The 26,317-nt window shown below is 47.8% G+C and overlaps 1 protein-coding gene across 1 annotated transcript in view; it reads right to left on the bottom strand.

Annotated features, from left to right (window-relative positions):
* Window positions 1-26,317, bottom strand: part of LOC142012573 (scavenger receptor cysteine-rich type 1 protein M130-like) — a 54,513-nt gene that overhangs the window by 12,489 nt on the left and 15,707 nt on the right. Inside the window, exons 4-10 of the mRNA XM_074993093.1 lie at window positions 23,984-24,023; window positions 19,700-20,014; window positions 19,125-19,439; window positions 16,224-16,541; window positions 7,909-8,037; window positions 4,192-4,510; window positions 761-774 (exon numbers count right to left, since the gene is read on the bottom strand). Coding sequence (XP_074849194.1) covers window positions 761-774; window positions 4,192-4,510; window positions 7,909-8,037; window positions 16,224-16,541; window positions 19,125-19,439; window positions 19,700-20,014; window positions 23,984-24,023 — 1,450 coding nt within the window. The remainder of the gene's footprint in view (window positions 1-760; window positions 775-4,191; window positions 4,511-7,908; window positions 8,038-16,223; window positions 16,542-19,124; window positions 19,440-19,699; window positions 20,015-23,983; window positions 24,024-26,317) is intronic.

Genomic DNA, 26,317 nt, shown 5'->3' with positions numbered 1-26,317 from the left:
CCCAGCAGTGCCGACAGCCGCCGCGGAGCATGGTGGGAGGGGCGCCTGGCTCTGTACTCAGGAAGGGGCAGGGCCAAATGCAGTCAGCCCTCAGCACCGCCCAGACCAAACCTAATGCTACTGACATGATTAATGATGTCGCTCAGGAGTGTGGATTTTTCACATCCTGAGCAAATTCAATGGGATGACATCATTTTTTAGTGTGGACCAGCCTGGAGTCTCCACTCAGGCAACATTCCTGAATCCCTGCATGGAGACTGGACTGTAAGAGACACAGGAACTGAAACACACCCTGGTTGTTGGGAGAACCAGTTAAAGAGGAATTTTAATATCCAGAAGGGGCTGCATAGGAGCTCCAGGTCTGTGTGTTCCCATGCTCTTAGGCAGTGTATTGGTGCTGGTGATGGTCCTAGACCAGGACTTAGACCTGTTTTCGTCGAAGACCCGTGTCTCTGCCCTCAATCTCTTGTGACACCTTGGGCGAGTTACTTCAGCCCCACGTGCATCTGCTTCTCCTCCCACGTGCCCCGTCTGTCATCGCTGTAAACTCATGTAGCCGGCCATGGCTCACCACCACTGATCCCTCTGCTGGTCCGTCTGGGAATTCCTTCTTCAGTCTTAGCGCACCCTCTGCTGGCTGCGACTTTCTTGCCTGTTACTGACCTCCATTTAAAGTCTCCACCACCTTGTGTCAGGCTCCGTGTTCCTCCCGGACTGCAGTACCCCGTACGCTGGGTACTGCCCTTCCGGTGGCAGCCACACCCGGTCTTCTCCCTCCCTGGGGGAACCCAGTTACCTTGTTTCAGTGACCCCCTGTCATTCATTATCTGGCCTCTCCCCACAGAGACAAACTGCACTCTGGATTGGTAACTCATTATTGGCAGTCGGTGGGGCGGGGAGAGGTTGGACCTCCTGCCTATTCTTCCCCTGACTTCTCCTCTGCTGCCCTTGCACTTTCATGGGCCCCTGTGGCTGAGCCTCACTCTGGGGTTTGTTCAGGCCAGAGCCTCCCTGGCTCGCACTGCCTTTCCAGCAAATCTCCGTCCACGGTATCCCTGCAAGTAGGCAACTCCGTCCCTCTCCTGCTGAATAGTAACAGAGAGGGAGCCGTGCTAGTCTATACACTATCAAAACAAAAAGCAGTCAAGTAGCCCTTTAAAGACTAGCAAAATAGTTTATTAGGTGAGCTTTCGTGGGACAGACCCACTTCTTCAGACCATAGCCAGACCAGAACAGGCTCAACATTTAAGACACAGAGAACCAAAAACAGTAAGCAAGGAGGACAAATCAGAAAAAGATAATCAAGGTGAGCAAATCAGAGAGTGGAGGGGTGGGGGGGAAGATCAAGAATTAGATTGAGCCAAGTATGCAGACGAGCCCCTATAGTGACTCAGAAAGTTCACATCACGATTTAAACCATGTGTTAACGTTCCGAATTTGAATATAAATGTCAGCTCGTCCACTTCCCTTTCTACAAAGGAGTGATAATGTCTCTTCAGTAACACACATAACTTGAGGTCATTGACAGAATGCCCCATTTCATTAAAATGTTGACTAACTGGTTTGTGGATCTGGAGTGTTTTGATGTCTGTTTTGTGCCCGTTGACCCTTTGTCTAAGGGAGTTAGAAGTCTGTCCAATATACAAAGCATCTGGGCATTGTTGGCACATGATGGCATATATGATGTTAGTAGAGGAGCATGAGAAAGTGCCCGTGATTCTGTGAGTAACCTGGTTAGGTCCAGTGATGGTATTTCCAGAGAAGATATTTGGACAAAGCTGGCAGCGGGCTTTGTTGCAGGGAAAGGTTCCAGGACTGGTGTTCCTGGGGTATAGACTGTGGCTGTTAGTGAGGATCCTCATGAGGTTGGGAGGTTGTCTGTAGGAGAGAACAGGCATGTCACCCAGGGCCTTCTGGAGTGTAGCATCCTGATTAAGAATAGGATGTAGGTCTTTAATAATTCATTGCAGTGGCCTGAGTTGGGGGCTGTAAGTGATGACCAGTGGTGTTGTGTTCTTGGCTTTTTTGGGCTGATCTTGGAGTAGCTGGTTTCTGGGTATGCGTCTGGCCCTGTCGATTTGTTTCTTTACTTCTCCTGGTGGGTAATTCAGGTTTATGAATATTTGGTAAAGTTCTTGTAGTTTTTGGTCTCTGTCAGTTGGATCAGAGCAAATGTGATTATACCTAAGAGCTTGACTGTAAACAATGGATCTAGTCATGTGTGCAGGATGGAAACTAGAAGGGTGTAGATAAGTATAGCGATCAGTAGGTTTTCAGTACAGTGTGGTACTGATCAGGCCATCCTTGATTAGTACAGTAGTGTCCAGGAAATGTATCTCTTGCATGTTGTAATCGAGGCATAAGTTGATGGTGGGGTGTAGATTGTTAAAGTCTCTGTGGAATTCTTCTAGAGCCTCTGTACCATGGGTCCAAATCATAAAGATGTCATCAATGTATCTTAAGTAGAGGAGTGGTAATAGGGGACGAGAGCTGAGGAATCGTTCCAGGTCAGCCATAAATATATAAGCATATTGTGGGGCCATGCGGGTGCCCATAGCAGTTCCACTAATCTGGAGGTATAAATTGTCCCCAAAACGGAAATGACTGTGCGTGAGAACAAAGTAACAGAGGTCAGACACCAGATTGGCTATGGTGGCATCAGGGATGGTGTTCCTGATTGCTTGTAATCCGTCTTTATGTGGAATATTAGTGTACAGAGCCTCTACGTGCATTGTGGCAAGGATGGCGTTATCAGGAACTTTTCCGATGTTTTGTAATTTCCTCAGGAAGTCGGTGGTATCTCGCTGGTGTGAGAGTGAGCTCTGTCTGTCCAGGAGCTCTTCCTATAGGGCCCTGATTGGCTCCCTTCAGCCTTTTTCTGATTGTCTCCTGGCCCCAACTTTCTCTCAGAACTGTTTTAATGCTTTATCGCCCGGGGTACGGGAGGACCACCCGGTTACAACTCTTTATAGCAATGTCTCTCTCAAGTCTGTGTTTATACGGGGCCTTTGGAGACTTTAGGTGTTACAGTAATATAAATAATACTTCAGATATGGATCTATTGAACTTGACAGCCCAGACCTCTGATTATTATCCCCAGGAAATTGTTTAACCATAAAGACACAACACTGATGTTCTTCACTGGATGACTCTCAATGGATCTCCCCAGGAGACTGATCCAATACCCGTGGAAGCCAACAAGTCAAAAAAGGGGGTCAAGTGGTTAAAACATTGGCTTAAACACAATTGATTTGCAGCCAGTTCCTCATCATAATCCAGGCTCCTTGGGACAGTTTTATGTCTGTTCCCCACCTATAACATGGGAACAATAGTGCTTTGTGGAAAGCAGTGTTCGTGCGTGGGTGATACTTGTGTTTACCACAGGAGAGAGCAGGGTTCTGATCCCCATTTTGGCAGCTCTTGAAGTGGAGTAGGAAGCACTGCTTATTGAAAATGGCTATGCAAGGCTTTGTTAACAGTGTTTACGTACCTACATGAGGAGGTTTCTGAGCAAACATAGCTTTTTAATCTGGTTGGTCCTGCATTACGCAGGGGGCTGGACTCTGTGTCCTGCTCAGGTCTCTTCCAGCCCTCGGATTCTAAGACTACATTCCACTGTCTGTAACCGCGGACACTGAAAATAAGTTTGTACCATTGCTGTGCTAAAAGAATTGAACTCTGCATGTCACAAAAGAGAGTGACAATGTACAACACCACCACTGCCTCAAAACCTCTCAGTGAGTTAGATTTCTCTTTTGAGTATTTATTTAGCACAAATCATTTACAACTAGAGGCCTGGCTGCAGCTCCACTTGCAAGCAGCCACTGGGCTGGAAGAAAGTTCTAGACAGAAACTTGTAATACACATCCCAAGTGTATGGGCTGGGCCCTGTGCTGACTAGGGGCGGGGGAGGGCTGGCACAGTGTGGGGGGCTCCTTTGGGGGCTGAGGCGGGCCCTGCGCTATCTGAGGAAGGGTGGGGCTGGCATGGCTTGGGGGATTCTGTCGGGGGAATGGGCAGGTCCCTGCCCCGCCCAGGGGAGGCGTGAGGCTAGCACAGTGGAGGGGAGTGTTGGGGGACTAGGCCAGGCCCAGCACTGTCCAGAGGGAGGGGCTGGGGCTGGCACAGTGCGGGGAGGAGGGGAACACAATAGAACATTGTCCAGACAGACACAGCAAAAATAATATATACGATTTACCTTCACAAGATATGTGGGTTTCTTCTCTGGCACTACATGACTCCTGACTCCATGGGGCTGACTGGCATTGCCACAGAGAGCTGTGATGCTTCCCGCATCGAATCCCATCCACCCACTGGGGGCCAGAGCCTGTTCCGTATGGAGAATCACTTAAAAGAGTTCCACTCTCTCCACAGTCCAAGTGTTTGCAGATAAGTGCTCTGGTGACTGCATCCATAGGACTGTTACAAACGCTGCCCCACATCCCATTGTAGAAAACTTCCAGACGCCCTGTACATGCACTGCCATTCACCAGTCTCAGATCCATCAGCCCTAGAATGAAACACGGAAGTTGGCGAACTGGTTGTGATGTTTTCTGATTCTGAAACTCAGTGTGGTTTGAAGATTGAATCTCTGAGATCGCTAGCAAGCCTGCACCTTCTGCTGTAGAAACAATATTCATTTCATGAGTCAGAGAGACCCTTCTGGAGACCAATGACAGAAATATTAGCAAGGAACTGTTATTTAAAAGGAACTATGCATCTACAGTTATATATAGAGGCACCCAGGGTTCAGAACTTAATCCATGTCCTAAAGGCAAGGAAACAATGCAATATTTTAGGAACTCTTTGGTGCTGTTAAAGTCTTATAAGGGAATTTACTCACCCTGTCATTTGTTGGGAGCCCAGTACAGCAGCACACAGACAACCCAGGAAGTTTTTGGAGAAGGGTGGGGACAACTTTCTGGTACAAGTGCTGAAGGAACCAACCGGGGCCGTGCACAACTTGATCTGCTGCTTACAAAGAGGGAAGAACTACTAGGGGAAATAGAAGTGGGCAGCAACCTGGGCTGAAGCAATCATGAGATGGTGGATTTCAGGATCCTGACGAAAGGAAGAAAGGTGAGCTGTAAAATGCAGACCCTTGATTGCAGAAGAGTGGACTAACATGGGCAGGGTCCCCTGGGAAGCTAATAAGAAGAGAAAGAAGTCCAGGAGAACGGACGGTATGTTAAATAGGTCTTATTCAAGGGAGAGGAACAAACCATCCTGTTGCTCAGTAAGAGAAGCAAATATGGTGGGCAACAAGCTTGGCTTCCCAGGGAAATCCTTGGTGAGTTTAAACTCAAAAAAGGATGCATATAAGAAGTGGAAACATGAACAGATGACTAAGGAGGAGTATAAATATGCAGTAGTCCCTCAAGTTATGTGAGGGTTGCGTTTCCACACATCCTCATGTAACTTGAATTTCATGTAAGTTGGGGGGCAGCTTTTTTCCCTGTGTGGAATGCATGTTCTGCAGCTGGGGAAGCAGCAGAAGCACCTGAAGCTCTTTTTGAACGGTTATTCTTGGGATCACAGAGGCATTTGGGGAGGATTAAGCCTGGTGGTGGGCTGGGGCCATGGGAAGGGGCAGGAGTTTTAAGCGTGGGGTGGGTTAGGGCTGGGGGGAGTGGTCAGTGGGGTGGTGAGTCGGGGCCAACACAGCCCTTAGGGGGGTTGAGCTGGAGCTGTGCAGTATGGGGGTGAGCCAGGAATGTGCAGGGGGGTGAGCCGAAGATGTGGGGGTGGGGGTGAGCCATAGTGGTGGTGGTGGCGTGGACCCAGAGCTGGGTATGGTGAGGCGGGGGAGCCAGTGCCAGGCGTGGAGGTGGGTGGGAAGGAGCTGGGCATAGGGGAGGGTGAGCCGGGGCTGGGCGCAGAGTGGAGGGAGCCAGAGGCAGGCAAGGTGGGGGAGCCGGAACCGGAGCCAGAGCCAGATGTGGGGTGGGTGAGCCAGATCCAGAGCCAGATGCGGTGTGGGGGTGAGCCGGAGCTGGATATGGGCGGGGGGTGGGTGAGCTAGAGCCACGTGAGGAGGTGGGTGAGCCAGAGCTGCCCATGGGGGAGTTTGAATTGGGGCCACACGGGCTGGGGGTGGGTTGAGCCAGGGCTGGTGGGGAGCCAGATTTTGAGTTGCACTTAGCTCACATTCGTGTGAGTTAAGCACAACTCAAAACAGTGCATTTTGAGGGGTTATTGTATTGCTCAAGAATACAGGGGAGTAATCAGGCAGACAAATGCACAATTGGAGCTGCAACTAGCAAGGGATGTGAAGGGTAACAAGAAAGGTTCCTTCAGGCATGTTAACAATAAGAGGGTGGTCAGGGATGGAGTGGGGCCGTTACTGGATGACAGAGATAACCTGGTGACAGATGACGTGGGAAAAGCTGAAATACTCAGTGCTTTTTTTGCCTCTTTTTTCTCAGACAAGGTCAGCTCTCAGGCCACTGCATGAATCAATGCAATACGGGAAGGACGTGGGCAGCCCTTGCTGGGAAAAGACCAGGTTAAGAGCTATTTAGGAAAGCTAGACATACACAAATCCATGGGTCCAAATTTAATGCAACCAAGGGTACTGAGGGGATTGGCAAATGTCATTGCAGAGCCTTTGGCCGTCATTTTTTAAAACTCGTGGACATGGGGAGGTCAACGCACGTGATATACCCTTAGTTTAGCAAAGCTTTCGATACAGTCTCCCACAATATTCTTGCCCATGAGTTCCAGAAGTAGCGATTGGATACATTTGATTGGACTGTAGTGTGGATAGAAAGCTGGCTAGACAATCTGGTCCAATGGGTAGTGATCAATGGCTCAAGATCTGGCAGTCAATTTCAGGTGGAGATCCCCAAGGATCGCTTCTAGGTCCAGTAATTTGCAACATCTTTATTAATGACCTGAATGAGGGAGCGGATTGCACCCTCAGCAAACCTGTGGATGACACTAAGCTAGGGGGACAGGTAGGTATGTTGGAGGATTGGGCCAAAAGTAATCTGATGAAGTTCAACAAGGAAAAGTGCAGAGTCCTGCACTTGGGATGGAAGAATCCCAAGCATTGTTACAGGCTGGGGATGACTGGCTAAGTGGCAGTGTAGTAGAAAAGGACCTGGGGATTACAGTGGATGAGAGGATGGATGTGAGCCAAGAAAGCTAATGGTATATTGGGGTGCATTAGGCAGAGCGTTTCCAGAGGACCTAGAGAAGTTATTACTCTCTTCTAGTTCGCACTGGTGAGGCCACATCTGCAGTATTGCATCCACTTCTGTGCCCCCCGTATAGCAAGGATGTGGATGCATTGGAGAGGGTCCAGTGGAGGGCATTGAAAATGATTAGGGGGCTGAAGCACATGACCTACAAGGAGAGGCTGAGGGGTGTGGCCTTATTTAGTTTGCAGAAGAGAGAAGTGAGGGGGGATTTGATAGCAGCCTTCATCTCCCTGAAGAGGGACTCTAAAGAGGATGGAGAGAGGCTGTTCTCAGTTGTGACTGATGGCAGAAGAAGGAGCAATGGTATAAACTGACAGAGGGGAGGTGTGGGTTACATATAAGGAAAAATTGTTTCACCAGGAGGCCGGTGAAACACTGGAATGCATTCCTGAAGGAGGTGGGGGAATCTCCATCCCAAGAGGTTTTCCCAGGTGGGCAATGTCCTGGCTGGGATGATTTAGTTAGGGTTGATCCTGCTTCAGGCAGGGGGCTGGACTCTACAACATCCCTTCCAACCTCAGGATTCTATGATTAGCTATTGTCAATGTAGATTTCTTAAAAGTGACCATTGCAGGTAGGTCGGTTGGGAAGAAAGACAGAGAAAGAGAGAGAAACTTTCTGTTATACACTTCACTCTCCTCTAGTACCACCATATTTCTGCAAATCCCCTGGTACCCAAGCTCATGAGATCATTCACAGAGCAGACCTGAGCAGAGAACTCCCGCATCCTCTTTGTGTCTGCAATTGTGCTGGCCCCAGCCCCTGGAAGGACACTCCCAGAGCTCGGATTCATTCCCAGTGCACTTCACATCGTCCAGCCAGATCTGCCCAGATCCTTGTCCATAATGAGCAGAGACAGTGGCATTGATGGCGTGTCCACATCCCAGCTGTTTGCAAACCACATCGGAGTCTGGCAGGTCCCAGGCGTCATCACAGACTGTCCCCCAAATTCCGTTGTAATAAATCTCCACTCTCCCGGCACAGCGACCCGCTCCATTCACCAGTCTGATCTGCCGGCTCCCTACAAGGATAAATCCCAACAGGTAATAGGCAATATAATGATAATTGAATAGCTTCCACACAAATCACTGATGCTACTGTCAAGGCGGAAATATTGAAATGCTTTTCAAAGTCTGTCTTTAAATAACAAACATAAAGAGATGAAGTCAGCAGGGTTAGAAAGAAATTAAGGCATAGTAGAGATCTTAAAAGGGCATGCCAGGATAATACTTAGTTCTGAGCATCTGACTTACCTAAGAGAAAGAAATAGCTGACAGTTTGTGGATTTCTAGAGTCACTTGTGCCTTAAAAGCTCAAACCTTTTCACATATACATTTATTCTGGAGCTGTTATTCTGAAATAAACTATTCCGGAATCACTTCCCCGCGACAGGGCCATTTCTACACATGCCACTTATTCTGGAATCAGCAGGCTAATGAACAGCCCAGGAGATGCTAATGAGGTATGGATGTAAATTTGTGGCAACTCATTAGCATATGCTCACATGATTCAGAGTCCAGAAGAAGCTCTTCCAGACTCCAAAAGAGCCGCGTAGAAGCGAGGCCCCCAGGGTTCTCTTGAAAGGAAATGTACATCTGCAGCTTATTAGCATCTTCTGGACTGTTCCTTAGCATGCCGATTCCGCAACAAGTGGCATGGGTAGAAACAGCCCAGGGGAGCCTCATAATAAGCAAAAATTATTCAGAAATTGTGTCCCCACGCACAATAGAGCCTAGTTTGGATTAGAGCCCTTGGAAACACACTGGGGAGGGCACCAGGGTGGGTACTTCCCCTGGCTGTTAGTTCAGTAAAACTGCTCTGAATGGCCATCTCACAATCACTCCTCCCCCTCTGCCCCAGGCTGCACAAGGAGCCCCTGCTTTCCTCTATGTGCCATCCCCCACCTGTCCCTTCCTCTGCTCTCCCCACAACACACACAACAAACAAGAACACTTTCTGGAAAACAATGGATTATTTCCTGGGGGAACATACAAAAGGCGAGGGAAGGGAATGGGAACCTAGAGTACAGGAAGGAAGAGACGGCTCAGAGATGGGGCTGGAAGTGGAGAGGCTGCAGCGGCCCAGGGCATCCTGACGTCCTGTCTTTGGAGAGTTCAGCAGACCCTGTGGAGCCTGGGAGGGGAAGGCTGGGGGGAGGGGGAGGACATGGCCAGTGGCCCACTCCGTGCAGTACACCAGGCACTGCCTTGCTGCAGCCATGGTGTCCTGCTGGCACATTAGGGGATCCCAGACAGCCCTGTGGTGCTCCTGGTCTGCTTGACATTCCATCCTCTCCTCCTTCATGCCCTCTGTGATGGTCCACAGGCAGGCCGTCTGCTCACAGAGATGGTCATCCTAAGAACTTTTCCTCCTGCCAATCCCACACTGATGGGTAGATGACGTTGGGGTGGGGGGAAACATGCCAGACTTGCAGCTGGCCCAACTGCAAAGAAAAGTTAGGAGGGCTGTCATCACGGGAGACTCCATGTATGATGCCCAGCCCCAATCCCTGAGCCAGCACCAAGGGTCATGCCACAGATGCTGGTGATGTGCTTCAAATGTGGCCATATGTTGCCCAGACAGTGGCCACTGTCTATCAGCGATTCGGATGTCCCAGGAGAGCATTGTGACATCCTTGCCCCAGAGATGAGCAGGTTCAGGAACATGCCAGCCAGGCCATGGACCTGAAGGTGGGAGGAAGGATGGGATGGTTTGCTCTCTGCCCCAGTCCCACACACCCTGGGTCCAGACTCATTGTGCCCCGCACAGGGAGGACTCCTATCTGTGCCCTTTGGAGGGGAGTATTGGAGGATGTGTGTGAGCCGCAGATGCCTCTTGCTGGGGAGAGGGTCACTGGGTTCCCCTTCTCTGCCTCCCCCACTGTAGCTTCCCCTGCACAACATCTATCTCCCACCGCAGCACCATGCTACACTGGGAGCAACTGCTGCTTGAGCGCAAGCCCAGTCCTGGGCCATAAGTGGCACTGCTGTGTGGGTCATTGACCCCAGACATCTGAGTGGAGGCTTGTCTTGGAAAGGTGTCCTACCACAGAGGCTGGAATTAGGCAGACCACTGCAGAAACATTGTGAGAGGGACGGTGAGGTCACCATGTGGGAGCATCCTGGAGCTGATTGCTCTGATCTGATAGGCCACATGTCGACAGATGGCCAGGCTGTTCTGCAACCCCCAGGCTGTGTGGGCCGCACCCTCTCCCAAGCCATCATCTTCCCCCTAGGTGTTAGGGAAAGCTGTCTAACTCACCTGAAATGTTCTCACTGGGATCCGGGGGGGACATCCTGGGAGTTGGGGACCAGCTCTGGAGTCAGCAGGACATCCTGGCTGGCAGGCATAGTGGTGTAGCTGTCCTCCTCCTGCTCCTCCTCTTCCTCCCCATTGCTGTCCTCGGACACCCTTACGGTGATGGGCATGTCCTGGGCGAACTCCACAACTGTGGGGGGACAGTGCCATGGGCCGTCCACCTCCTCCCAGGATGGCATCCAGCAGCTCATAATAGTGTCTGGACTCCTCCCAGGCCTCGTAGTTGTCCTGGCACAGCACCGTAATTCTGAGGCAGTTCTGCTCCAGGGTCCAGGTTTGCCTCTCCTCTGTCAGTCCCGTGGTGATCCGGCTGTCGGTCTCAGCACTCCAGCACCTGCTGGGGAGATCCTGGAGAGTGCTCGACTCTCACCACAGCTCTGTGAGGACCAAGATCTCCACATGGGTCCAGGGTGGTGCTCGCCTGTGTCCCAGTGCACTGGCTGCCATGGGAGCAGCTTTCGCCTGGCTCACGGTTCCCTCTGGCTGCCCTGCAGCTCAGGGCTCCAGGACAGGCCGTGTGCCTCCAGCTCTTCTGCCTGTGGCTGGCTCTTTAAAGGCTCCGCAGAGGGGGATGAGCAGTAGAGTTGGACACAGCTGAGCCAAGAGTGCTCAAGTCTGCAGCTGAGGCAGGCCTGTGAAGGCCAATTACTTCAGAATAACAGACTCTGCCCATGCACACTGGCACTATTTTGAAATAACTAAGGAATTAACAACTCACACATTTGCTTGAGCATTCATAGTTATGTTTGTAAGTGCTGAAGAACTGGAGGTGCTAGAAGATTAGAGGAAAGCAAATATGACACTAATTTATTTTAACAAATATGTAAAAAGACTAGTGCTCCTGTTTAGTGCCGTCCTGTAATTGATATGCCCATCCTGAATCCAATGGAAGCATAAGCCACTAGCAGCTCAGATTTACAGGTATGTCAGGCTAAGTACCTTCTAATGCTTTCTGATACCTGTCACATCAATAAGAATACATTCGACATAATAACATCTCCTTTCAGCAAACTAGTTGGTAAAGTTTCTCACAAAATCAGGCATTCAGCATCCACCCAGATGTGATTTTGGCTACGGTGTGATCAGCTTCAGAATACTAAATGTAATGATAAAAGGGCAGTGTTGTGTTTACTGAAAGCCACACATTAGATACAACTGTGAGAGACAGTGACTATTGAAAAGTGGGGTGTCATAACAAAAATATAAGGCTCTATTATATACCATTAACTTTTAAGTATAAGTTCCCACTGATGTTAAAGGGGAATTGTTCTTACATCCTGATGACACAATATCAAAATGAGATTCAGTTTTGGAAAATGCAAGTGAGTATGTCTGGGAAAAATAATGTGAAGCCCTCATAATCATTGAGATCAGCTGAGAAGGAGCGAAAGCAAAAGAGACCAATTGACAAAATGGGAAAATAAAATAGATCTGAGTCTGCAATACAAAACGGCTGCAAGAAAGAGCCGTCTATTCTGGGCTGCCTGATCAGGGACATCTTGTGGGAGAACTGGGGGAGGAGAGTGTTTCCCAGTGTGGTTCTGCAGAGATATAACTGAATTTGTGACAGAAAAATTTTCCATTTGAAAATGAAGATTTGACAAACTTGCAACAGTGCTATTGATTCGGTTCAAATTTGAGATTGAAATGATCAAAATGTATCATTTTGACAAAGATAATGATTTAATTTCTATTTTATCATATTTATATTTTTGTGATACATTATCTCATATTACATTTACAATAAACATAAGAGTCAAGGCAGTGCAGTCAAAAGAAAATGTTTCAATTTTTCTGAAACGTGATTTTGGAATTTTTGCTTCTGGGAAATTTCAAATTTCTCTTTCAATTTGGAGAGTGAAAAATCAAAATTTCCCAGTTTCCTGGAGAATGGGAATTCTGGTTTCTGATCCACTCCGTTTCTGAGGAGTAGTAAGTCCCTGAACTACCACATTCAGTCATGGGCAAATCAGGCCACATCCTATTCCCTTGACACTATGAGGGGAAAATAGGAAACATTTTCATGTGTCCTTAGTAATCAATTCAATCGAATCGATGACAGCAAACATCACTCTTTGATAACCTCAAATGCAAGGATATGGTATCACTACAGGGCAGAGGTAAGGCTGATTGTGCGCCTTACCTGTCTTATTTCTGGGGATCTATTACCTCTCAGGACTGTGCTTGCATCACTGGGCTGTGGAACATCCTGTTGTGGATCTCTCTCCAATTGACATTGTTTCACTTTAATTAAATATAATTGGGACTGAGAAAGAATCATTCTATTGTCTAAAGCACTCACCTGAGAGCAGGAGATGTTTGTTCAGAGCCCTGCTCCTCATTCGGGAAAGAAGGGTCTTGAACCAGGTTTGTACATCCTAGGTGAGTGTACTAGCCATTGGGATAAAAGTGGCTTTTCTATTCCTTCCTCCCACTGCTCCCTTTTGCTATTCTGCATGGAGTTACATACTCTCGGAGCATGTTTATCAGCTCAGATTCTGCACATGAGTCAGGGCATGTCTATACTTCCCTCAGGTTTGACACGCCACAATCCATCCTCCACAGTTTGATTCTGTCCCTTCTGTGAAGACACTGCAAAATCGATCTCTCTGGGCTTGGCCATCGACCCTGCTACTCCACACTATCCCATGGAGTAAGGGCCATCAGTGAGAGACCAAAACTCCTGATCTACACCAGGAATAAAGTTAATCCTGATGCATTGATTCTAGTTATGCTAATGGTAGGGCTAAAATTGTGCATCTGGGATCAACTGTGTTCCCTAGGGTAGACCAGGGCTCCGGTGTCAGAATGCCTTCATGGAACATAGCCAGAGATTGGTGCATCCTGCAACCTAAGTCTTTGGCTATGTCTATAATAGGAAATAAAGTTGAGCTTATTAAAGTCGACTTTATACAACTAGATCTTATGAATTCGAAGTAGTCCGTACTTGCTGACAAAGTCAACATCGTGTGTCCCCACTACGTTGTCTATGTTCAACTGCTCCAGCGGTGCATTGTGGGCATGTATCCCCCACTTCCTGTAGCACCATTCCATTTTGGGTTGTTTTTGCCAGCGTGTGAAAGGGAAAAATGCACCGCATGTGGTTGTGGATGTGTGAAGTCATCATCGCAGAGTGCATTGCCCTCATTCCCCTCTGCCAATGAAAACAAACATCCATTTTTCTGAAGCCTGCTTCTCAGCCAGGACACTGTGATGGCTGCCACCATTGGAGCTGGCTATTTGTGTGCCAATCTGCCTGGAGCACAAGAGACTGACAAAGCGGAGGAAGTAGCAGAGGATAGTAAAGGTAACGAAAGTGAAACCCTAAAGAGCGTTGTCAATCCCACATTTTAGAGCATCTGTGCTTCAGCTGCCTGTGCCATGCTAACAGGTGCCTGAGTTTTCCCTGCTGAAAGAACTCATGAAAAACCTGGAAAGTAGCCAAAAGGATTGGTAAAAGTGCTCAGGCCACAATAATGCTTGAACATTTCAGGAAACCTGTAAGTTTACCTGCTTACAGTGAAGCCCATCAGAAGTAGATGTCTGGCAAAATTAAGGAAGTAGTGGACAATAGAAAAATTGGGAAGTGAACCCTTGAAAGTGTTGTCGGTCCTACCCACGTATGAGGGTATCTGTGCTCCAGCCGACTGTGCTGTGTTAACAGGCACTCATTTTTAACCCTGGTGAAAGAACACCTTTCACACGGCAGGGAAGACCTCGTCAGGGAGCTGTTTTGCCCCAGAAAATATGCAGCAGACAGGAGACTGTTCGGCTCCCCTGAGCCATAGACTTTGGGAAGGGACACGTGCTGTAGCATTGTGCCTGGGAGGGGGCAGGAGGGTGGGGGGCGTGGGGACAGCCACACCGGTGCTGCTGAGGCCGGCCCCCGAAAGCTGAGCTGGAACCAGTTAACATGGTGCTGTCTTGCCCTCGGGAGACAGGGGACCAGCCCACATAGATGCCGCTGGGGCTGGTCCCCCATGCGCGGCTGGCAGGGCTAGCTGAGGCACCTGCTAACACAGTGCAGTCAACCGAATAGAGACACCTTCCCCCATTGTGTGTTGCCTTACAGGAGCCAGCCAGCCCCCAAAAATCTTTGCCATGGGGGGAGCCTTCCCACCAGGAACAGCCCTGAAAATCATTACCATGGGGGCGCCTTTCCCCCATGCAGGCCAGGACATGCTGCTGTCTGGAAAGCATGTTCTGCACTGCACTGCTGGCACATGGTGGGGTGGGCGTGGGCTGGCCGTGTGGTGTGGTTGGGCAGGGGCTAGACCCCGGTGTGCCTGGTGTCTGTGGGAGTGGGGGGCTGCCCCGTAGAAATTTGACCCATAGAAAAGAAGTTTCGTGGCCTCTCCTATAAGCATTACCCCCACAGCGTAGTTGCTACATGGTATATTGGGGCAGGGGCTGGCCCACCAGCCACATGACACCAGTGGCAGGGGGGCAGGTTAGCCACATGGTGAGGTGGGGGCTAACCTGTGGGGGAGGGAGACTGTCACACACAAATGTGAAGTGCAGGAAAAAAATAACTTGGCCTCTCCTGCTATATCCTCTGCAGAGAAGAAACCTTCACCCCGCGCAGGACATGCCACAGCCCTGTCTCATGTGCCGCTGTCTGGTCCTCACGGCCAAGCCGCCATGTGGTGTGGTGGGGCAGGGGCTAGCCCGCTAGCCGAACTGAGTCCCTGGCTCCCCTGACGGTTCCATGTTTAGGCTGCGTAAAGAGGCTAGTTGCGATTGACACGCTGATCATAAAACTATGAACTCAGAATGCCAGAGTTTGTTTCATACTTCCTGCACACCTGGAGAGAAGCGGGGGTGGAGCGATGACCAGAAAGGACACCTCGAGGGGCATTGGGGGATAGTTTAGAGGCTACCAGAAGTGATTTTAATAACACTGAAGTGCCACCTGTATAGTTCAACTTTGCAAATTTCACCTCTCGAGTCACTGAGGGGGGAAGTCAGCATTTCAAAAGTTGACATTAGAGCCCCTTAAAACTGACGGTAGAGCACCCACATGTAGACACATAGTTTATAAAATTGAACTTAGACTCTTAAATTTGCCTTAATCTCCTCGGCCGTGTCTACACTCGCAAGTTCTTTTGAAAAAAACCTGGGCCTTTTCTGAATTAACTCGCCAAGTGTCTACATGCAAAACACGCTCTTCCGATCTGAAAGTGAAAGACTGCAGCACTTTTTCTGGCAGCCCTGCCTCTCTCCCGGATGAGGAGGAGCGCCTTTTCCTGAAAGATTCTTAAAAAAAAAAATGTGTAGACACTCCGTGGGCCCTTCTTCCGAAAAAGGTCTCCTAGTGGCACCAGATTTTTTGATCCCTGGCCCATTCTTTCCGAAGAGCAGGGACTGTGTAGATTTGCATTTGCTAGTGCAACCTTATTATGGGCTTTATAATACAGACTTAGAAGCTATGATCATATGCAATCTCTTTCACAAGCCCCCTGCCTCATTCAGTGCACAGGCTGGAAGCACAAGGAGGCAGCATTGATGCGTTGCACTGACACAATCCCTCATGTACTTATAATGTAGTTGCTGCATATAACAAACATACTTTTACTGACGATGGTCAATAATACGAATCTCAGATCCCTCTCTATGTAAGAGATCTGCACAAGAAGGTCGGTTGTGGGTCATGTTCCTACTGAACAAGCACAGGATGTTTGTCCGATTTTCACAGTAACTCACCTGAGCAAACAACACCGACATCCTCAGCAATTCCGGCCTGGGCTGTCTCAGACACTGAGTTGTTGCAGAGAGTCAGACGAGTCTCATTCCCGACACACTGGACCCTTCTCAGCCCCACAGGGCCTGTTCCCCGCTCAGACTTCGCGGGGTTATAAGCTTTCTCAGCGACTCCGCACTGGAGCTCCCTGCACACCACGCTGGCATCAGTCATGTCCCACTGCTCATCCAGCACTCGGCTCCACACACCACCGAGGGAAATCTCCACTCTGCCGTCGCACCGGCTCTCTCCGTTCCGCAGCCTGAGTGACTCCGAGCGACCTGGGCTCCGGAGAGAGGGAAATACGCTGTGCATATTAGCAATTATACACACTTTATAGCAGCGCCACAAATAAAATTATCCATATTCAAGACAATGCATCAGTACAGGCATCTGCATCTGTCACGAGGAGGGAGTTATCATGTGTGGCCCTAATGCGTGTGACACAGAGCTCCCCTGGGAAAGTCTTCCCAGTCTTTTGAAACTTCTTCCTCAGGTCTGACAAACTCACTACACTGAACACAAGTTCTGTAAGGAATTTATCCATAAGGGGTAATGGAAGTACAGAAAGCACACAACTTCCCACTATTCAGAACCACTGTGAGATACATGTTTTGGTAATATTTAATGGACCATAGAAATATACTAAAAGAAAAATTTACAGCAGGGGTGGGGTAACTTTTTTGGGATGGGGGCCACCAGCCCACAGAAAAATCAGGTGGGGAGACGTCACATAAAAGTGAGAAGCAAAATAAAAAAAACTTCTCTGATGTACCCACTGACTGAGACACCTCTCTCGCCTTATGCTCCAGCCCCATAGGCGGCGGGGTGGAGAAGAGGAGACTGTGGTTTTGGGCTTTCCCCAGGCCAGATTAACTCTTCTGGGTGCCTGAAGTAGAACAAAAAATGGGAGATTTGAGCTTCAATGTGTGGGAGGGGGATCGACAGGGAGCAGGTACAGAGCCTGGGTAGGAGGGAGGGTGCAGGACCAGGCTGGGGTAGGTATTTGGGATCTGGCTGGGAGAGAGGTTGCAGGAACAGGCTAATCATAGAATGCTAGGTCTGGAAGAGACCTCAGGAGGTCATTGAATCCAGCCCCCTGACCAAAGCAGGATCAACCCTAACTAAATCATCCCAGCCAGAACTTTGTCAAACCAAAAGACCAAAGCAAAGCATCAGTTTATTTTCCTTACAACGGCCTTATCATCTTTGAGTGCTCCCTTAGCATCTCAATTGTCCAGTGGCCCCACTGGTGGTTTAGCAAGCTTCCTTCTTGTGATGGTCTCCAAGATATTTTCCTATTACTTTTTGAGATTTTGGCTGGCTGTTCTTCTTACTATTTCCTCCTCTGGGATTTAACTTCCACTTTAAAACAATGCCTTTTCATGTCTCAATTCTTCTTTTACCTGTTTGTTAAGCCACGGTGGCACTTTTTGGTACTTATGGGCCAAGTCTACATTGCCCCTCCCTTTTGGAAGAGGCATGTAAATGCAGCAGATCAAAAATGCTCATGAGGTGCTGTTATGAATATTCAACACCTCATTTACGTAATCATGGCCACTCACTGTGTCAAAAGTGCTGCTTTCAAAATGCAAAATAGCCATGTAGATGGGGTTCCTTTGAAAGAAAACTCCACTGTTGAAAGCACCCTTTTTCATGAAAAAAAAAATAGTTCTTATGTCCTCCTCAGTCTTCCCTCTTCAGGTTCCTCTACACTTGCAGTCCTCTTTCCAAATAGGCATGCAAATGAGGGAAATCGAAAATGAAAATGAGCTTCAGATTTACTTATCTGGCACCTCATTTGCATATTCCTCTTTTGAAAGAAGAAAAGCAGTGTAGACACTGATCTTTCGAATGTAAACCCCATCTTTGAAAGAATCCTTCTTCCCATTAAAAAAAGGAATGGTTTTCCAACCAGTTATGCGCTAACATTGTCGTAGCTCCATCTAGGTTGTATTTCCCTGTTTATTTAGAAGTCGTTCACACAAGACAGTTTCAAAAGCCTCACTAAAGTTGAAACTTACCACACCTACTGCTTTCCCTCATCCTCAAGGCCTGTTACCCTATCAAAGAAAATTATCAGGTTGGTTTGATGCAATTTGTTCTTGACATATTCTTGTTGACTGGTACTTACTGCTTTATTACATTCTAGGTGTTTGCAACTGATTGCTTAATTATTTGCTTTGTTCTTTCTGGGTATATTCGTTAAGATAAGTGGTCTGTATTTCCCTGGGTTTATAAACTGGGATTATAAATTTGCTCTTTTCCAGTATGCTGGAATCTCTTCCATCTTCCATGACTTTACAAAGATAATAATTAATGGCTCAGATATCTCCTCAGTTGTCTCCTTGAATGTTCTAGGTTCCAATTTATCGTGCCCTGCTGACTTGAAGCCATCCACTTGTCTAAGTGACGTTAAATTTGTTCTTTCCCTATGTTAGCCTCTGATTCTACCTCATTTCATTGACATTCATTATATCAGGCATCCAGTTGCTACCAAATTTCTTGATGAAAACTGAAACAAAAAAGTCATTAAGCACTGATGCTATTTCTATATTTTCTGTTATCGTTTTTTCCGCTCATTGAGTAATGGGCTTCTGCTAAACCCAGGATTGTGAGTTCAATCCTCGAGGAGACCATTTCGGGATTGGGGCAAATAGATGTCAGGGATGGTGCTTGGTCCTGCCAAGAGGGTGGGGGACTGAACTAGATGACCTCCCAAGGTCCCTTCCAGTTCTAGGAGATGTGTATCTCCAATTTACTATTATTTTAACGTATAATCCTGGATCCTAGATCCTTCTTCCTCTCCCTGTATCACAAACTGAAGGACAGGTGTCATTAATCAGCATTTCTTTTGCACTTACCTGAGCAAATCACACTGGCATGATTCCCGTGTGGGCATGGAGAGGCCCCCAGGGCAGTCATAGGGCAATCTCTCAAAAACGATTCAGTCCCTTTACAGTGAAATGTGTCTGTCCAAACAGAGCCCTTTCCACTCCCAAAATACCCTCCTCCAGGGGTTGATACAGCTGCTCCACAGTCAAGCTGATGGCAAAGAACGTTGGCATCAGAGAGATCCCAGCCTGAGTCACACAGGGTTCCCCAGTCACCGAAAAGCTGGATCTCCACCCTCCCTGAGCACTCTCTGCTGCCGTTCACCAGCCGGAAGACAGTGTGACCTGGACAGAAGAGAGAAGGATTTACAGAGCGAGCTCTGGAACTATTCCTGTACCAAATACATAACAATGGCAAGCTGGGGTCCAGGGGTGAGTGGAGGGGAAACCAGTCCCTTCCTTATTATCTTTAATTACACAGGTTTTACCAGAATTTGATGCCAGCCTATTGTCCCAGCTCCCTACAGAGTGAGATTGTTGTATTCGTGCACCTAATCTAGACTACACACCACCGGGATTTTAAAGACAGCAGATTCAACTCTGACCTGAGCATATGATGCTGGCGTCATTTGCATGCGAGCATGTCTGATTCCCATGAGATATCGTGGGACAGAACGCCAGGTGTGACTCATTCCCCACACACTGGAATTCCTCCGTCCGGACCAGCCCACGGCCTTCTCCAAAGTGAGCTCCACTTGGAATAGACAGTGCTGTCCCACACTCTAGTTCTTCACAGATGATACTGGCAGCTTTAAGATCAAAGTGTGCGTCGCATTGTGTAGCCCATGTTTCACCATGTCTTATTTCCACACGTCCTGAGCACAGGTTGTCTCCTCCAGACAGCCGGGGCTGTGAATAGCCTGGAGACACAATCAATCCATCAATGAACGTTACACGAGCTCTCCTCTATGTTTTTAAAAAGCCTGGGAGGTTTTTCAAACTTTCTCATAACAACGTTTATATAAGCCATGAACATAAGAACATAGGAAGGGTCATACATGGTCTCATCAAAGGTCTACCTAGCTCAATATCCTGTGTTCCAAATATTGCCAGGTGCCTGGGTGGGAATGAACCAAACAGATAATTATCGATTGACCCATCTCCTGTCACCCAGTCCCAGATTCTGGCAAACAAGAGGGCAGGGATGCCGTGCGAGCCCATCCTAGCTAATAGCCATTGATGGACTTATCCTCCATGAACTTACCTAGTTCTTTTTTAAACCCTTTTCTTAACTTGGCCTTCATAAGCTCCTCTGGCAGGGAGTTGCACAGGTTAACTGTGTGTTGTATGAAGAAATACTTCCTTTTGTTTCTTTTCAACTTGCTGCCTTTTAATTGCATGGGGTGACCGCCAGATCTCATGTCATGGGAATAAGTAAATAACACTTCCTTATGTACTTTTTCCAACCCAGTCATGATTTAGGACACCTCATTCATATCCCCCTAAGTCTCTTTTTGAGGCAAAAAGCCCCAGTCTTATTAATCGCTCCTTATATGACAGCAGTTCCATATCGCTAATCATTCTTGTTGCCTATTTCTGAGCCTTTTTCAAGTTCATTATATCTTTTTTGAGATGGGGCAACCATAGTTCAACACATTATTCAAGATGTGGGCATGTCATGGATTTCTAAAGAGTCAGTAAGTCAGTCTTCGGCTGCGTCTATATTGCCAAGTTATCTCAAAATAACAAATTATTTCAAAATAACTTTGGCAGAGTCCAAATGATGCACATGCTATTTGGAAATAAATTCAAAATAACAGGCGTGTTATTTTGATTCCAGTAAACCTCATTTCATGAGGAAAAGCGCCTATTTTCAAAATAAGCTATAATGGGCTTCAATGGCACTATTCCGAAATAGTGCTATGGACCTGGAAGTGTTATTTCAAAATAGCTAAATGCTAAGTTGAAATTCATTGTGTGTAGCAGGATTTGGTGGTGATGGGGGACTTCAACTATCCGGCTATATGTTGGGGACCTAACACAGCAACACACAGACTATCCAGTAAGTTCTTGGACTGCACTGGAGACAACTTTTTATTTCAGAAGGGTGAAAAAGCTACCGGGGGGAAGCTGTCCTATATTTCATTTTAACAAATAGGGAGGAACTGATTGAGAATTTGAAAGTGGAAGGCAGCTTTTGGGTGAAAGTGAGCATGAAATCACAGAGATCACAATTTTAAGGAAGGGTAGAAGGGAGAACAGCAGAATTGAGACAATGGATTTCAGGAAGGTGGATTTTGGTAAACTCAGAAAGCTGGTAGGTAGGGTCCCTTGGGAAGCAAAACTGAGGGGAAAAACAACTGAGGGGAGTTGGCAGTTTTTCAAAGGGACATTATTAAGGGCCCAAAAGCAAGCTATCCCGCTGCGTAGGAAAGATAGAAGATATGGCAAAAGACGACATTGGCTTAATGAGGAGATCTTGAATGATCTCAAAATAAAAAAGGAATCATTAAAAAATGGAAACTAGGACAAATTACAAAGGATGAATATCGGCAAACAACACAGGAAGGCAGGGGCAAGATTAGAAAGGCAAAGGCACAAAATGAGCTCAAATTAGCTACGGGCATAAAGAGAAACAAGAAGGCTTTTTATAGATACATTAAGAGGAAGAGAAAGACCAAGGATAGGGTAGGCCCATTGGTCAGTGAGAAGAGAGAAACAGTAACGGGTTACTTGGAAAAGGCAGAGATGCTTAATGACTTCTTTGTTTCGGTCTTCACCGAGAAGTCTGAAGAAGGAATGCCTAACATAGTGAATGCTAGTGGGAAAGAGTAGGTTCAGAAGGTACAATAAAAAAAAGAACAAGTTAAAAATCACTTAGAAAAGTTAGATGTCTCCAAGTCACCAGGGCCTGATGAAATGCATCCTAGACTACTCAAGAAGCTGATAGAGGAGGTATCTCAGCCATTAGCTATCATTTTTGGAAAATCATGGGGGACAGGAAAGATTCCAGAAGACTGGAAAAAGGCAAATATAGTGCCCATCTATAAAAAGGGGAACAAGAACAACACAGGAAACTACAGACCAGTCAGTTTAACTTCTGTGCCAGGAACGATAATGGAACAAGTAATTAAGGAAATCCTTTCCAAACACTTGGAAGGTGGTAAGGTGACAGGGAACAGCCAGCATGATTTTGTGAAGAACAAATCACGTCAAACCAATCTGATAGCTTTCTTTGATAGAATAATGAGCCTTGTGGATAAGGGAGAAGTGGTAGATGTGGCATACGTAGACTTTAGTAAAGCATTTGATACGGTCTCGCATGTTATTCTTACCAATAAATGAGGCAAATACAACTTAGACGGGGCTCCTATAAGGTGGGCACAAAACTGGCTGGATAACCTTACTCAGAGAGTAAATATTAATGATTCTCAATCCTAATGGAAAGGTATAACAAGTGGGGTTCTGCAGGAGTCTGTTCTGTTCAATATCTTTATCAATGATTTAGATATTGGCATAGAAATTATGCTTATGAAGTTTGCAAATGATACCAAGCTAGGAAGGACTGCAACAGCTTTGGAGGATAGGGTCAAAATTCAAAATGATCTGGACAAATTGGAGAAGTTGTCTGAGGTTAAACAAGATGAAGTTTAATAAAGACAAATGCAAAGTGTTCCACTTTGGAAGGAACCATCTGTTTCACACATTCAGAATGGAAGGTGACTCTCTAGGAAGGAGTATGGCAGAAAGGTATATAGGAGTTATCATGGACCACAAGTTAAATGTGAGTCAACAGTGTGATGCTGTTGCAAAAAAAAGCAGACATAATTCTGGGATGCATTAACAGGTGTGTTGTGAACAAGACACGAGAAGTCATTCTTCCGCTGTACTCTGCACTGCTTAGGCCTCAGTGGGAGTATTGTGTCCAGTTCTGGGCACAGTATTTCAAGAAAGATGTGGAGAAATTGGAAAGGGTCCAGAAAAGAGCAACAAGAATGATGAAAGGTCTAGAGAACATGACCTATGAAGAAAGGCTGAAAGAATTGGGCTAGTTTAGTTTGGAAAAAAGAAGATTGAGGGGGCACATGATAGCGGTTTTCAGGTATCTAAAAGGGTGTCATAAGGCGGAGGGAGAAAACTTGTTCTTTTTGGCCTCTGAGGATAGAACAAGAAGCAAAGGGCTTAAACTACAGCAAGGGAGGTTTATATTGGACATGAGGAAAAAGTTCCTAACTGTCAGGGTGGTCAAACACTGGAATAAGTTGCCTCGGGAGGTTGTGGGATCTCCATCTCTGGAGATATTTCAGAACAGGTTCGATAAATGTCTATCAGGGATGGTCTAGGGGACTGGACTAGATGACCTCTCAAGGTCCCTTCCAGTCCTAGCATTCTTTGATTCTGTGTTTCTATGTCCACACTACAGCATGCTTGCAAAAGGTGATTATCCTGAAGAGATCCTCTGGAAGACCGTCTTTTCAAAGAGCGCATCCACATACAAAAAGTGGATCGTTCCTTCAATCTGCTCGTTCAAAAGACCAGCCCTTTCTTTCGAAAAAGAGCATCCACACAGCCACAGGCGCTCTTTCCAAAAAATGGGCCAGGAAAAGCCACTGTGATAGACCCCAGCCCGCAGCCAGCTACAGCACCGAAATGGAGGAGAAATATGTTGGCAGCTGGACATGTGCTTTCATGTTTCCCAAAGACGAAGGCCCAGGAAGGATCAGCTATAGGTCCCTGAGCCAGAACCTGGGACATGTGGGAGGGGACCAGGCTCCCCCCCGACCACCCCACACATCAGCCTACCCTAGAGGGCAGGAAAAGACAGGCCAACACAAGGGCTGGCAGGCGAGGAGTGAGCCTCCTCCATGGAGAATTGTATTTGGACATACCAATGACGAGAAGGGCCTCGTGATGCTGTGATCCAAACTCCTGCAAGTACAGGAGACAGAGCAAGGAACACAGTGGGCCTCTGTGGCTACTTTTAAACCACTACTCAGTGCAGGGACCCACCAGGACAAGCCTGGGTTTTTGGTTACACCGCGCACAGGATCACATGGCTGCCAAACCCTTCTGGGAAACTCAGCCAGCTGCTCTTTTTAAGGGCCCTTCCCCAACACCCTCGTCCTGCTCATGCTGAGGCCTGCAGATCTGCCACAAGCCCTACAGAGCAGTGCATAGACCAAATGGCTATTGCACAGCCTGATGGACCCACACCAACTCCTACTGCTAGCCATCGTGAACGCACAGTCACCCTGTTGGCCATTTGGCCACCCTTGACCTCTGCCTGGGGGTGAGCCCCCTGCCAGGGCTGTGGAACCCCTTGACACAGAACCCCACCAGCACTCCCCAGGGGTGCCCCAGTGACTCTGGAGCCACCTCAGTAGCTCCGACTGGTGGGAGCGGATGGTGTTAGGGAAGTGAGCTCTGGCTCACTCTAGGAGGGGGCCATTTTTCTGGTGCTTGTCCAGGCCCCTGCGAGTCTTGTGAGGACTTTGAGGGGAGCCTTGTGGCTTCTGAGGTGGCTGGCTGCTGGCCATACTGTTGTGTCTTTAATCGGGGTGGCTGCAAGGGCGTGCTTCTCTCAGCTCATGGCTCTGCTGCTTACGTGCTCTCAGCTTCCAGCCAGGGGGTTCCTGGGTCTGTGCAGCTTTAAAGACAGCTGGACACAGGGAGCATACAGCCCCACTGCCACCGGCCAGAGTGTCTCCGTGACCCAGGTGGCTGGTGCCATGGAGGATGTGTCTTTCAACAGAGCAGCTTGTGGAGTGTCTACACGTATCTTCTTTTGAAAGATTCTGGGATTGAAGGAGCGCTTTCTAACGCAGCACCGTGTTCTTTCGATTTACTGTCCAGAGAGCATTTTGCGTGTAGACTCTCCGCATGCTCTTTTGAAAGTGCCCCTGGTTTTCGACTTATCTTTGGGAAGACTGTGTTAATGTAGATGCAGCTTGTCTAGTTGTGTTATTTCTAAATAAGATATTTCTAAACGAAATACCTTATTTTGAAACTGGGCTGTTGTGGAAATGTAGATTTACTATACTGTAGTTATCAATAACCCCTCTTGAGCCCTTTTAAAAAATTGGCATCACAATAACTGTCTTCCAGTCATTTGGTACAAAAAGATGATTTAAATAATAGGTTAGAAACTACATTTAATAGTTCTACAATTTCAAATTTGAGTTCCTTCAGAATTCTTGAGTGAATGCCATCTGGCCCTGTTGACTTACTGCTATTTAATTTATCACTTTGTTTCAACACCCCCACTAATGACACCTCAGTCTGGTACATTTGCTGAGATTTTTAATCTAAAATGACTGGCTCGGTTTTGGGAATCTCCCTCACATCCTCAGCCACGAGGACTGATGGAAAGAATCCATCTTATTTCTATTCAATGGCCTTATTGCCCTTGAGTGCTCCTTTAGCATCTCTGTCATCCAGCAGCCCCACTGGCTGTTGAGCAGACTTGCTGATTTTGATGTACTTTAAAAAAGTAATGATTATTTTTTGAGACTTTGGCTAGTTGTTCTTCACATTCTTTTCTGGCCTTCCTAATTTAATTTTGTATCTCTATACCATTATAAAATGAGAGGCATCACTCCCTCCATCTATGTGTCCATCCCACTGTAGTCAGTGTGAACATTCCCCACCCCTCCCAGCTGCAGCCCTCACAGCCCCTCTCCTTTTCTCTCTTCCCACTTCACCTCTATGTTCCCGCTCCCCAGTCTGAAGCCCCTCCCACTGCCCAGCCCCCCACATGACTGCAGCCCTCCCTGGCTCACCACCAGCCTGTCTCCTTGCCTGTCCCACTGTGCTCAGTGTGAACATTCCCCTGAACTCCAGTGCCTGTGGTGGTGGGAATGGGGTGACTGGTCCCTGGGGCAGGTAGGGGGCAGAGACAGCCACCCAGGGAGGAGGGGGTGCAGGGATGGCCACCCCAGAGGGGCAGGTGGGGGTACCCCATTGACCAGTGTGGTGGGAACACAGGGTGAGGGTAGTACACACCCCCTACAGCTCTTACCAAGCTTCTGTGCGGGAGGAGGGGGTCTGGTGTGCAGTCCCCAGAGAAGCCCTATTCCCTGCTTTACCCTAGGCTCCTCCCCGGGCAGGGTGGCTGCCCAGGTACCATGTCTTAGCCGGGCTCATCCCTTGCACCAGCTGGGAGCAGGGACCACAAGTTCCAGCTGCAGTGGGCCACTAGCAGAGCAGAAGGCCAGTGGCAACTG

This window comes from Carettochelys insculpta, chromosome 1, assembly GCF_033958435.1.
Source record: "Carettochelys insculpta isolate YL-2023 chromosome 1, ASM3395843v1, whole genome shotgun sequence".
Lineage (NCBI taxonomy): Eukaryota > Metazoa > Chordata > Testudines > Carettochelyidae > Carettochelys > Carettochelys insculpta.
Note: the sequence above shows the minus strand (reverse complement) of the source record. Positions and strands in the feature narration are given on the sequence as shown.